The 12,303-nt window shown below is 40.4% G+C and overlaps 1 protein-coding gene and 1 non-coding gene across 2 annotated transcripts in view; one reads left to right on the plus strand and one right to left on the minus strand.

Annotated features, from left to right (window-relative positions):
* Positions 1-12,216, plus strand: part of HACD3 (3-hydroxyacyl-CoA dehydratase 3) — a 47,690-nt gene extending 35,474 nt beyond the window's left edge. The window contains 4 exon segments of the mRNA NM_001134094.1: positions 3,973-4,085; positions 5,428-5,534; positions 6,115-6,246; positions 10,192-12,216. Coding sequence (NP_001127566.1) covers positions 3,973-4,085; positions 5,428-5,534; positions 6,115-6,246; positions 10,192-10,268 — 429 coding nt within the window. The 3' untranslated portion in view covers positions 10,269-12,216.
* Positions 4,854-4,954, minus strand: LOC112129292 (small nucleolar RNA U13). Its single transcript, XR_002911698.1, has one exon. It is a non-coding gene; the product is annotated as a small nucleolar RNA U13 (small nucleolar RNA).
* Positions 12,217-12,303: the final 87 nt, after the last annotated feature.

Raw genomic sequence — 12,303 nt, forward strand, 5'->3', positions numbered from 1 at the left:
CCTGGACTTAATTGTTCATACCACTATCAGCATTTTTGTCGAAGCCATTCAACAAATCTCTGCAAGGTTCCAAACTTACCTACGTTTTCCTGTCTTCTTCTGAGCCCTCCAAACTGTTCCAACCTCTGTTTGTTACCCAGTTCCAAGGTCACTTACACATTTTCGGGTATCTTTTCAGCAACATCCAACTTTACTGGTACCAATTTACTGTATTAATCTGTTTTCCCACTGCTGATAAAGACATACCTGAAACCAGGCCATTTACAAAAGAAAGAGGTTTAATTGGATTTACAGTTCCATGTGGCTGGGGAAGGTCTCACAATTGTGGTGCAGGGCGAAAGGCACTTTTTACATGGCAGTGGCAAGAGAGAATGAGGAAGAAACAAAAGTGGAAACCCCTGATAAGCCCACCAGATCTCGTGAGACTTATTTACTAACATGAGAATAGCACGGGAAGACTGGCCCCCATGATTCAGTTACCTCCCCCTGGGTCCCTTCCACAACGTGTGGGAATTCTGGGAGATACAATTCAAGCTGACATTTGAATGGGGACACAGCCAAACCATATCTGTATGTTACATTTTGCTAAGAAGTCTCAATTAGTAAAAACACCTGTTTGTACAGGAATAGCATCATTTTACCTGAACAAGAAAGAACATTTAAAACCCCAGGGATATTTACCAAAGTAGACTTTTACTATTTCAGGTCTTTTTCATTTTTTATAATATCCTTATGAAATCACACAGTTATAAAGAGCTTTAAGACTAGGGAAATTTGACTCTCAGGCAGGAGTGAAAAACCTACCTTCAGTCTCCTTAGTTAGAAATGTACGTGGTCTCCTCCCACCTTGTGTAGATGAAGGCAGTACTTCTTAAAAACTTGTATTAATGAAAAGTACAATAATCAAACTTTAAAATTTACAGCCAGCCATGGTGGCTCATTTCTGTAATCCCCACACTTTGGGAAGCTGGGGCAGGAGGATTGCTTGAGGCCAGCAGCTTGAGACCAGCCTGGGCAGCATAGTGAGACCCCATTTGTTAAAAAAATAAAAATTTGCTAGGCATGGTGATGTGCACCCATATTCCCACTACTTGGGAGGCTGAGACAGAAGGATTCCTTGAGTGCAGGAGTTCGATGTTGCAGTGAGCTGTGATTGTGCCACTGCCCTCCAACTTGGGCAACAGAGTGAGACCCCTGTCTCTAAAAAAATAAATAAATAAAAATTTAATGGATAGTTTGTGTTGTAGATTAGACATAGCTGAAGAGAAAATTAGTGAACTGTTTGAGATACAGGAAGGAATAGAGAGCACAAAAAGTAAATATACAGACGTAATTTTCTTGAATTATAAGACTCAATATTATAATATTGTTAGTTCTCATATTTCCCTGTAGATTCAATACAGTTCCAATCACAGTCTAAAAAATTTTGGAATGTGAGGAGAAAATTCTGAAGCTTTTTGAAAAAACAAAGGGCCATCCAGGATAGTAGCATCATTTTCAATAGCTAAAATGTGCAAGCAACCCAAGTGTTCATCTACAGATGAATGGATAAGAATGACTGTTATACACATACAATGGGATATTATGTAGCCTTAAAAATGAAGGAAATTCTCTTGTATGCTACAACATGAATGAACCTTAAGGATACTATGCTAAGTGGAATAAGCCAGTCACAGAAAGTCAAATACTAGATGATTCTGCTTACATGGGGTACTTAAAATAGTCAAAATCATAGAGACAGAAAGTAGAATGGTGTTTGCCAGGGGCTGGCTGAATGGGGGGTTATTGTTTAATGGGTCATAGTTTCTTTTTTTTTTTTTTTTTCAGAGAGACAGTCTCGCCCTGTCGCCCAAGCTGGAGTGCAGTGGTACAATCTAGGCTCACTGCAGCCTCCGCCTCCTGGGTTCACGCAATTCTCCTACCTCAGCTTCCTGAGTAGCTAGGATTACAGGTGCCCCTCACCATGCCCAGCTAATTTTTGTAGTTTTAGTAGAGATGGGGTTTCCCATGTTGGCCAGGCTGGTCTCGAACTCCTGACCTCAGGTGATCTACCTGCTTCGGCCTCCCAAAGTGCTGGGATTACAGACGGGAGCCACTGTGCCCGGCAATGGGTCATAGTTTCTATTTTACAAGATGAAAAGAGTTGTGGAGATGGATGGTGATTATGGTTGCACAACATAATGAATGTATTTGATACCACTCAACTAAACACTTAAAAAATGATTAAGATGGTAAAGTTTATGTTCTGTGTATTTTTTTTTTTTTTCAGATGATGTTTTGCTCTGTTGCCCAGGCTGGAGTGCAGTGGTGTGACCTTGGCTCACTGCAACCTCCGCCTCCCACGTTCAAGCGATTCTGCTACCTCAGCCTTCCAAGTAGCTGGGACTACAGGCACCTGCCACCACGCCTGGCTAATTTTTGTATTTTTAATAGAGATGGGGTTTCACCATGTTGTCCAGGCTGGTCTCGAACTCCTGACCTCAAGTGATCTGCCTGCCTCGGCCTCCCAAAGTGCTGGAATTACAGGCGTGAGCCACCGCACCCGGCTGTTATGTGTATTTTACCACAATTTTTAAAATGGGGGAAAAAAGCAAAGGGTCGAGAGTATTCTCTAAAGAAGAGCTCAAATTGGGGACTTACCCCATAAGAAATCAAGACAGTATAAAGATTTAGTAGCTAATACCACATTATATGGTACAAAGATAGTCACATAGACCACGGGAACGGAATAAAACCCAGAAACAGACAACCCAGATATCTATGAAGAATAGAATGTCTATCGTATATTGGAATGGCTTGCCACATGAAAATGAGTGGACTATAGTCACATGCATCAACATAGATGAGTCTTGGCCGGGCGCAGTGGCTCATGCTTGTAATCCCAGCACTTTGGGAGGCCGAGGCATGCGGATCACGAGGTCAGGAGATCGAGACCATCCTGGCTAACATGGTGAAATCCCGTCTCTACTAAAAAATAGAAAAAATTAGCCGAGCGTGGTGGCGGGCGCCTGTAGTCCCAGCTACTCGGGAGGCTGAGGCAGGAGAATGGCATGAACCTGGGAGGCGGAGCTTGCAGTGAGCCGAGATCGCGCCACTGCACTCCAGCCTGGACAACAGAGCGAGACTCTGTCTCAAAAAAAACAAAAACAAAAAAACATAGATGAGTCTCTGGCCCGTAACCCTGAGTAAGAAGTCACAGAATAATACATATAGAATGATTTCAAAAAGTTTTAAAACAGGCAAAATGAAACAATATACTGTTCAGGAATACATACACAAGCAGTAATCCATAAAGAAAAGCCATGGGCCAGGCACAGTGGCTCATGCCTATAATCCAGGCACTCTGGGAGGCTGAGGCAAGAGGATCACTTGAGCCCAAGAGTTTGAGCAAGGCTGGCCAACACAATGAGACCCCGTCTCTACAAAAAAATAAAATTAGCCAGTGTGGTAGTACACACACCTGTGATCCCAGCTACTTGAGAGGCTGAAAGTGGGAGGATTGCTTGAGCCCAGAAGTTCAAGGCTGCAGTGAGCCATGATTGCGCCACTGCACTCCAGCCTGGGTGACGGAGCGAGACCCTGTCTGAAAAAAAAAGAAAAGCCATGGATGATTAACGCATGATGGTAGTTACTTATAGGGGTCCCACGTTTGTAGTGCTCTATTTCTTAACTTGGGTTATGTAAACTCAAATGTTTATTTGGCAGTATTCTTTAGACTGTGTTTGAATATGTGTGTGTATTTTAAAGAAATGATGTATGATATAGTTACACACACAAAATACTGTACCTGTCTAGTCACAAAGACTGGTTTGGGCACTGTACTTGTTCCAGAACTGGAGCAGGATTAAACTGGTTGAGCTCAATCTTTTCTATTTGCCTTGCATTTAGTGGAGTTAGATTTCAGATAACACATTTCTATAACTTTACATATATTTTATTAACTTTTTTCTCTCTTTTGGGTCTTTCTAATAGCTTCTTGGAAGAAATTTTATTTTGTTTATCATCTTTGGCACCATGGAAGAAATGCAGAACAAAGCTGTGGTTTTCTTTGTGTTTTATTTGTGGAGTGCAATTGAAATTTTCAGGTGGGTAGAAATGCCAGGGTGGTGTTTGAATGCTTCTCCCTGTTTGCAGCAGCTCTGTTCTTGAGGGAGTTGTTATCTTAGCCAGAGTCTCATTTGGTTTGGGACTAAGATTACATATGTGGAGAATTCTGGTTGCACTTATGCACTCTGCAAAGTTGAGACAGATTTTTTAAAAGCCGTCATTGGATCATAATACCAAACTGGATACTAGGGAGCAGAAGAGGAGAACCAGAGAAAGGGAAGACTCATCTTACCATGACTTCAGGATCTTGCAGTCTTGGAAAGAGAGGACCCATCCACATGGAAAAATTCTTGAAAGAGCTGAAGAAACATGAGGTTGAAGGAGCAATCCAGGTTGGATAGAACTAGTTTAAGACTAAATTTCTACAAGGGATGATAGAATGAATCTTATACCACAAGATTTTTGAAGTTTGAAATGGCCTCTAACCCAATTTTCCCATTCTCGGTTGTTAGTAGAATAAATATCTTTTAAGAAATGGATCTAGTTAAAGTAGATGTATTCTTCTTTACCAGACCATACACACTCCATATTTCTTCCCTTTCAGTCAGTTGGAGCAAGGATTTTGCAAATGAACTCCTCAGCTCCAGGTTTGGTGGTATTTTGACAAAGTTGCTAGTTGAGAGAGAGAACAGGCCATAGCAGCCTTAAATTGTGTCTTAACCATGGTCTGTGTCCCATGGCACACAGTGTACCCTCTAATAGCCTTAATACAAAGGTAAAACAGATTATAGGTCCTATGTTTTTCAAATCAGACGGGTAATGTGCTGATGTAACAAGGTTTGAGGGAAGCACATCTCACACAGGAGAGTGAAAATCCAATTATCACACTTACGAGCTATAAAAGGATCAGATTATGGGTCCTTAATGCAATGTGTACTGTTTGAGAAGGAACATTTATTTTCTCAAGGGATGTCTTTTAAAATAGCGTATGTCTGATTCTAGATTAGAGGTCTTCTGTATACTTTAATTTTGGTAACAACTCACTTATCCAGAAATAAAGTATCTAATATCCTTACCCACCGGGAATGTAGATCGGCACTAGGAATAAAGCCAAAAAACATCTGAGTATCCAGTCCGTATACTGAATAAAGAGGGTTCCTTTGAGACCTAAACTTAGTCTGCCATTAAAGAGTGTTCAGATCCTTTGAAAATTTAGGGCACAGTGTGACAGGAGTTTATGGGTTGATAGCCAGCGTTATAATTCTGTTCTGAAGAAGCGATGGTGGCTGAGAAATATAATTCTTCTATTTAAATGATATTCTAAGGTTGCATTCAGAACCTGAAGTGGCTTTTCACATTGGAATCATTTATTTTCAATAGGTACTCCTTCTACATGCTGACGTGCATTGACATGGATTGGAAGGTGCTCACATGGCTTCGTTACACTCTGTGGATTCCCTTATATCCACTGGGATGTTTGGCGGAAGGTACTCTCAGGGACTCTTACCTTTCATAGCTTAGCTCCAGGGGGTACCCAGAGGCTGAGAGACCAGTCCTTTCTTCCCCGGCCTTAGTCCAATAAATGGAAATGTTGGACTTTTCAGGGATTTCTTTCCATGGGTTTCCCTCCATGATACTCCTGGTACCCAGACTGTTCCAGAAAAGTAGCTCATTTTGTAACATTGGAAAGCCAGGTGGTTATGTCCTGTATGCTTCCCATTTGTATGATGCTTTTAGTATTCCAAAGGGGGTTCTTACTGATGACTTTATTTTATTCTGACAAACATCTCGTACGTAAGTCAGCTAGGGATTTTCCTCTCCATTTTATAGAATAGAAGAAGCCCACTGCCATGACTTCCTCATCTGTCTCTCTGTTGACAGGTTGGAGGCTGATCTCTTAGAAAACTAGGGGAAAAAAAGGAGAGGCATGAGCTTTCTGTACAAAGGGAGGAGGAAGCCTTTCCAGCACACCCAGAACTGAAACTTTAGAGTACTAGGGCTGGAAGTTCCTGTCGTTAGATGTGACTGTTTCATTTGCTTCTAACAAGTTCTTGTTTCTGTTTTCAGCTGTCTCAGTGATTCAGTCCATTCCAATATTCAATGAGACCGGACGATTCAGTTTCACATTGCCATATCCAGTGAAAATTAAAGTTAGATTTTCCTTTTTTCTTCAGATTTATCTTATAATGATATTTTTAGGTAAGTATTGATTCTTTAATACAGACTTTTTCTTGTCACTTCTTAGAGAGTAGAATTAAATCATTCAGAAATGTAAAGTCCATGTGAGAATTCTTTTGAGTTAGAATTAGAGAATGATTACTTTGCAAAATCAGACCCACTAGGGGAATATGCTATGGTAAGGAAATATTTCTTTTCTAAATCTCCAGCGGTTAAATTATGTTCTTTAAGTGCTCTTGGCGATTGGGAATATACCATAAGATATTTCTTGTTTAAAACAATGTAAGGGGACAGGCATGGTGGCTCACGCTTGTAATCTCAGCACTTTGGGAGGCTGAGGCAGGCAGATCACGAGGTCAGGAGTTTGAGACCAGCCTGACCAACATGGTGAAACCCGTCTCTACTAAAAATACAAAAATTAGCTGGGTGTGGTGGCGGGTGCCTGTAATCCCAGCTACTCAGGAAGCTGAGGCAGGAGAATTGCTTGAACCCGGGAGGCAGAGGTTGCAGTGAGCTGGGATTGCACCATTGCACTTCACCCTGGGCGACAGAGCGGGACTTTGTCTCAAAAATAAATAAATAAATAAAAATTAAAAAAAAAAAGTAAGGAGCTCTTTTAAAATAGACTAAGAAGCTCCCACTTTTACTAATTTCAGTAGCACATTCCTCATCCAGAGTTTATAGAGGTGATAAGACAACCAGCAGCAAGGAAGAAGGGAATAAAGGCCTCTGAGCAGCCAAGGGTTGTCGTAAAGCCTTCCACCTCACAATAGGAAAGTCCCCTGCTCCTCATGGAAAACCTGCTGACTTATTAATTTATGTTTATATAAAATCATAAATTCCTGCCTTTATAAACTAAGAACTAAACAGAAGGGAAAAAGAAAGAAACCTAAATTATTACAAATATGACAAATTTAAAAGGCTTCCTAACTATAAGGATTTTTTGTTGTTGTTAAATTTTTATTAGAGGCCAGGTATGGTGGTTCATGCCTGTAATCCCAGCACTTTGGGAGGCTGAGGTGGGCTGATCACTTGAGGTCAGAAGTTCGAGACCAACCTGGCCAATGTGGCGAAACCCCGTCTCTACTAAAAATACAAAAATTGGCTGGGCATGGTGGCGCACCCCTGTAATTCCGGCTACCTGAGAGGCTGAGGCAGGAGAATCGCTTGAACCCAGGAGGCAGAGGTTACAATGAACCGAGATTGTGCCACTGCACTCCAGCCTGTGTGACAGAGCGAGACTCTGTCTCAAAAAAAAAAAAAATTTATTAGTAATCAATATTTGGTAATTTCTAAATGCAGCTATACATGATTCTACCCATATTATCTATACTCTGTACATAGATGTGAAAATACATACATTCTTATATGTAGATTAAATACAATTTGAGAAAAACGATTTTTTCCTTTTAAGAGCAGACTATTTAATACTTATTGATTTTAATATGACAACTAAGAACATAAAAACAGAATGAAAGGAATTTTGTCATTAAATATATTTGAGAGGAGAAAACACTGATTATCATACATAGAACTTCACATGTTTAAGGATAAGACAAGCTCCTAACTATAAGGACTCTTTAAAGTTCTGATACATTTTAGTGGTAATTTATGTATTTCTCCTTGCTTTATTTCACAAAAGACTTAAGGTGGCCCTAAATAAATATAACTGTCCAGTCTCCTAGCCACAGAAGGATGCAACAATAGTATATTAGTTCTCTATTGCTGTGTAAAAAATGACCCCAAAACTTAGCAGCTGAAAACAATAAACAGTTATTATCTCACATAGTTTCTGAAGGTCAGGAAGCAGCCTGGCTGGGTGGTACTGGCTCAGGGTCTCATGAGGTTTCAGTTAGGCTGTCAGCTGGGGCTGCAGTTTCTGTAGACTTGACTGGGGCTGGAGGTTCTGCTCCAAGCTCACTCTTGTGGCTGTTGACAGGAAGCTTCAGTTTCTTGCCATAGCCCGTCTCCATATGGCTACTCATGGCATGGCTTCCCCCAGAGCAATTGGTTAGAGAGAGAGAGCCAGAAGCCACAGTGCCTAATCTCAGAAGTGACAAATCATCACACAGACCAACCCAGTATAACATGGGAAGGGACTACACAAAGGTATGAAATAACAGGAGGTAGAGGTTGTTGGGATCATTGTCACGGCTTGCTACCCCAGACAGTGAGAGGAAGACCACCCAAGGTAAGCCCAGGAAGCCAGAAAGCTCAGTGGTCTTGGTCATTTAGTGTTGGGGGAGGAGAGACTTATACCATAGTATTAGGAGCCCCTTAGTGTGCCAGTGCATGGCAGATGTACGGTTAAATAGTATACATTGTAGGCCCGCATCATTTGCAAAAGTTTAAAATTTATTTCTTTTTTTCTGTTTCAGCAAAGGGTATAATCCATTTCAGAAATACTGCCAACCAAAAATATTAAAATGTTTTGCCCTTGAAGAGAGGAACCCTTAGTTCAGAAAATGTACTCATTAAAGACAGCTTTTTACCTTTATTACTGTATAAATTCAGTATAACTAGGCCCCATGAAATGGGCATAAGATAAAGAGGAATAAATATTCAAAAGACATTTTAAATATTTTAGTAAACAGGGTAGAGGGGTAGAAATATTTTAAAGTACATTGCCTTAGTATCTTTCTTTGTGTTGTTTATATTGTTGTATACTGTAATTTGCAAGATTTTATGTTCATATCTGGTTTGCTTATAGTGAATATGTAGTTGCTCTTTTCTTATTCTTTATAATGAAATAAATCCTAAATTCACATTTATAATTTTGAAGCAGTGTAAACAGCCAGTTAACATTTGTATATAGGTCAAAGGACTTTTTAGTTTTTTTTGTTTTTTTTTTGAGACAGAGTCTTGCTCTGTTGCCCAGGCTGGAGTGCAGTGGCACGATCTTGGCTCACTGCAACTTCCGCCTCCCGGGTTGAAGCAATTCTCTTGCCTCAGCCTCCAGAGTAGCTGTGATTACAGGCACCTGCCACCATGCCTGGCTGATTTTTGTATTTTTAGTAGAGATGGGGTGTCACAATATTGGCCAGGCTGGTCTCGAACTCCTGACCTCAGGTGATCCACCCACCTTGGCCTCCCGAAGTGCTTTTACGGTCGTGAGCCACCACGCCTGGCCATGTTCTTGATTGAGTAGCCTTGAATTAAAAATTAGGTTGTTTCTGCACTTTAGATTTGTGCATTTCATTGTATGTAAATTTTACTGTAAAAGAAAGAAAGAATATTGAACTATACCTACCTGAAGAATTGGGGGGGTGAGGTGTATTGATATCTGCAACTTAACATTGAAGTGCATAAAAAATGAGATGGCTAGAGGGATAGACGAATAGGGATGTGATACAGCCAATGTAGTAAAAAGCAGTAAATCTAGGTGTTCACTGTACAATGATTTAATCTTTTGCGTGTTTGAAAATTTTATAAGGGAAAAAAGTGTTTTAAACCCACCAGGAGGCTGGGTGTGGTGGTTTACGCCTGTAATCCCAGTACTTTGGGAGGCCAAGCTGGGCAGATCATTTGAGGTCAGGAGTTTGAGACTAGTCTGACCAACATGGTGAAACCCCACCTCTACTAAAAATACAAAAAATTAGCCAGGCATGGTGGTGGATGCCTGTAATCCCAGCTACTCAGGAGGCTGAGGCAGGAGGATTGCTTGAACCTGGGAGGCGAAGGTTGCAGTGAGCTGAGATTGTGCCACTGCACTCCAGCCTGGGTGACAGAATGAGACCCTGTCGCAAAAAATAAATAAATAAATAAAAATAAATAAATAAACCCACTGGGGAAAAATTGCTTTGTGTCTATTGTTATTTGTTCTAAGTTGTACTCCTTACTGAGCTGCTGCAATAAGCTTTTTGCTGTGGGATATGACAGACAGCTAGATACTGTCCCTGCCACAAGAGCTTCTGGTTATAAATAGACAAAAACTCTAATTTCTAATTGGCCTCTTTTCTTTTTCAGGTTTATACATAAATTTTCGTCACCTTTATAAACAGCGCAGACGGCGCTATGGACAAAAAAAGAAAAAGATCCACTAAAAAGATTGAGATGGCTTCTTGCCAGTTTGAGCCTAATCTGATTCTTACAGTTTTACTTTCTTGTACCAATGTAAAAGTTTTTTTAATGTTAAATGATTAAATTCTCAGTGAGGCTATCTTCCTTTTCCCCAGTAACATTCCTGAATTTACTGTTATCTTATTGTAGTACTTGCATGACATGGATTCCATGTATCTGATGAGAGGTTCATTCTTGTGTATTCAGTTAATGACACCAAAAGGCTGAGCCCACCCCAACCCTATCTCATGTTCAGTCTGTCTAATACATGCCAGAGATATTTTTTTCAAAAAGTGCTTTATCCCTACAATGTACTGACAGTTCTTACGGTTGAGATTTGTTCTTTTCAGCTATTGCTTGTGAAAAAAAGCAAGACTATGTCACTCTATAGAAGGCTGTTAAAGTGACTCAGGCATGAATTAATTATTCTGTACCTAAGAGGTTACTTGTTTAGTGGGATGGCATTGACTTTTTGAAAATCAAGTAGACTGAGTCATTGATAAAACGTTTCTAAGAGTGGGGCTAGAGAACATGTTTTACATCTGACATCCTTTGGCCTAACAACATCTATTATTATAGTACTCAGCAGTGTGGGCATTGAAGAGGCACAGAATGCTTTGAAAGAAACTAATCAGAATCTTGGAACATCATGATCATGCCACTCTTAAGTAAATCAACTATTTTCAACACTGAAGAAAAATGAAACATTATTTAGAAAACAATGAGATTACAAGTTCCAAACTCAGCCAGGAATGTGGTTCACACCTGTAATCCCAGCACTTTGGGACACCTAGGTGGGAGCATCGCTTGAAGCCAGGAGTTCAAGACCAGCCTGGGCAACACAGTGAGACCCCTATCTCTAGAAAAAATAAAAAAATTAGCTGGGTGTGGTGGCACACACCTGTTGTCCCAGCTACTCAAGAAGCTGAGATGGGAGGATCCCGAGCTCAGGAGGTCAAGGCTGCAGTGAGCCGAGATTGTGCCACTGCACTGCAGCTGGGGTGACAGTGCAAGACCCTGTCTCAAACCAAACCACACACACACACACACACAGATGAGGTCCAAATGGTAGCAGGGATCCAAAGGGAACACAGTATGTAGATCAAACTGGCAGTAACACAGTGTATAGCCTTTGACAAACTAGAAACATTAGAGTAGGCCAAACACACCTCCAAACTGTCAGGCTGTGCACAAACATAAAAAATGGCAGCCTTCCATCTCCTACACTGGCTGAGTCCCTTTACTTGTGTACTTGTTCTAGTGAGTGGTGGGACTGTACATTTTTGAATAGTCCTCAAAAATACTTCATTCTGCTGCTATTCAGTTGGCTTTTTAAACCTGTCTGCAGTAGGACACTGAAAACAGCGAGAACTTTGGGGTGAACACCCGCTGATCCTTTAACAAGGATTTCTGGCAGGAAACTCACAAAAAGGAGAACTGAAAATTTAGACATACAGTTGGCCATTGTAAAAAACATCAGTTTCCTCTCATACATCCCAAGTAAACCAAGTAAAATAAGTGTTGGAGTAACACTTGCATAAAAGAATTTAAGGAGTGATAGCTCTTTCTGTTCTGCCATTCCCAACATTCCTGGGGGAAAGGAGACTCAATGAGTTAATACTATTTCACTGAGCCCAAGATGGAAACTTGGTTTGACCTAAAACATCTGATTAATATAGGCTAGCTGATTTCTTAAAAATTCGTTGCATTGAAGGGTATTTTGCATGTCTGTAACACTTGTCAATACTTGTTTTATTGATTTCTGATATTCTTGCAGCTGACTACGTATAATTGGGCAGATCAGCTTTGCAGTAGATTATGCTGCATCCTCGTGGCAAAATTCTGTATTCTTAGTGATTGTTACAAACCCCTTTATTGCTGTCTGAGAAAGTGAAAGATTGTGTATTTCTATTAAAACATTTATAATCAAAATTCTAATGACTGTGCTTAAAGATAATTTAGTCTAATGGTTTTCTGTTAGTGATAAAGTCCTTTGTTCAGGCAAAATATTATGTAGCA

Source organism: Pongo abelii, chromosome 16 (assembly GCF_028885655.2).
Source record: "Pongo abelii isolate AG06213 chromosome 16, NHGRI_mPonAbe1-v2.0_pri, whole genome shotgun sequence".
NCBI classification, from domain to species: domain Eukaryota; kingdom Metazoa; phylum Chordata; class Mammalia; order Primates; family Hominidae; genus Pongo; species Pongo abelii.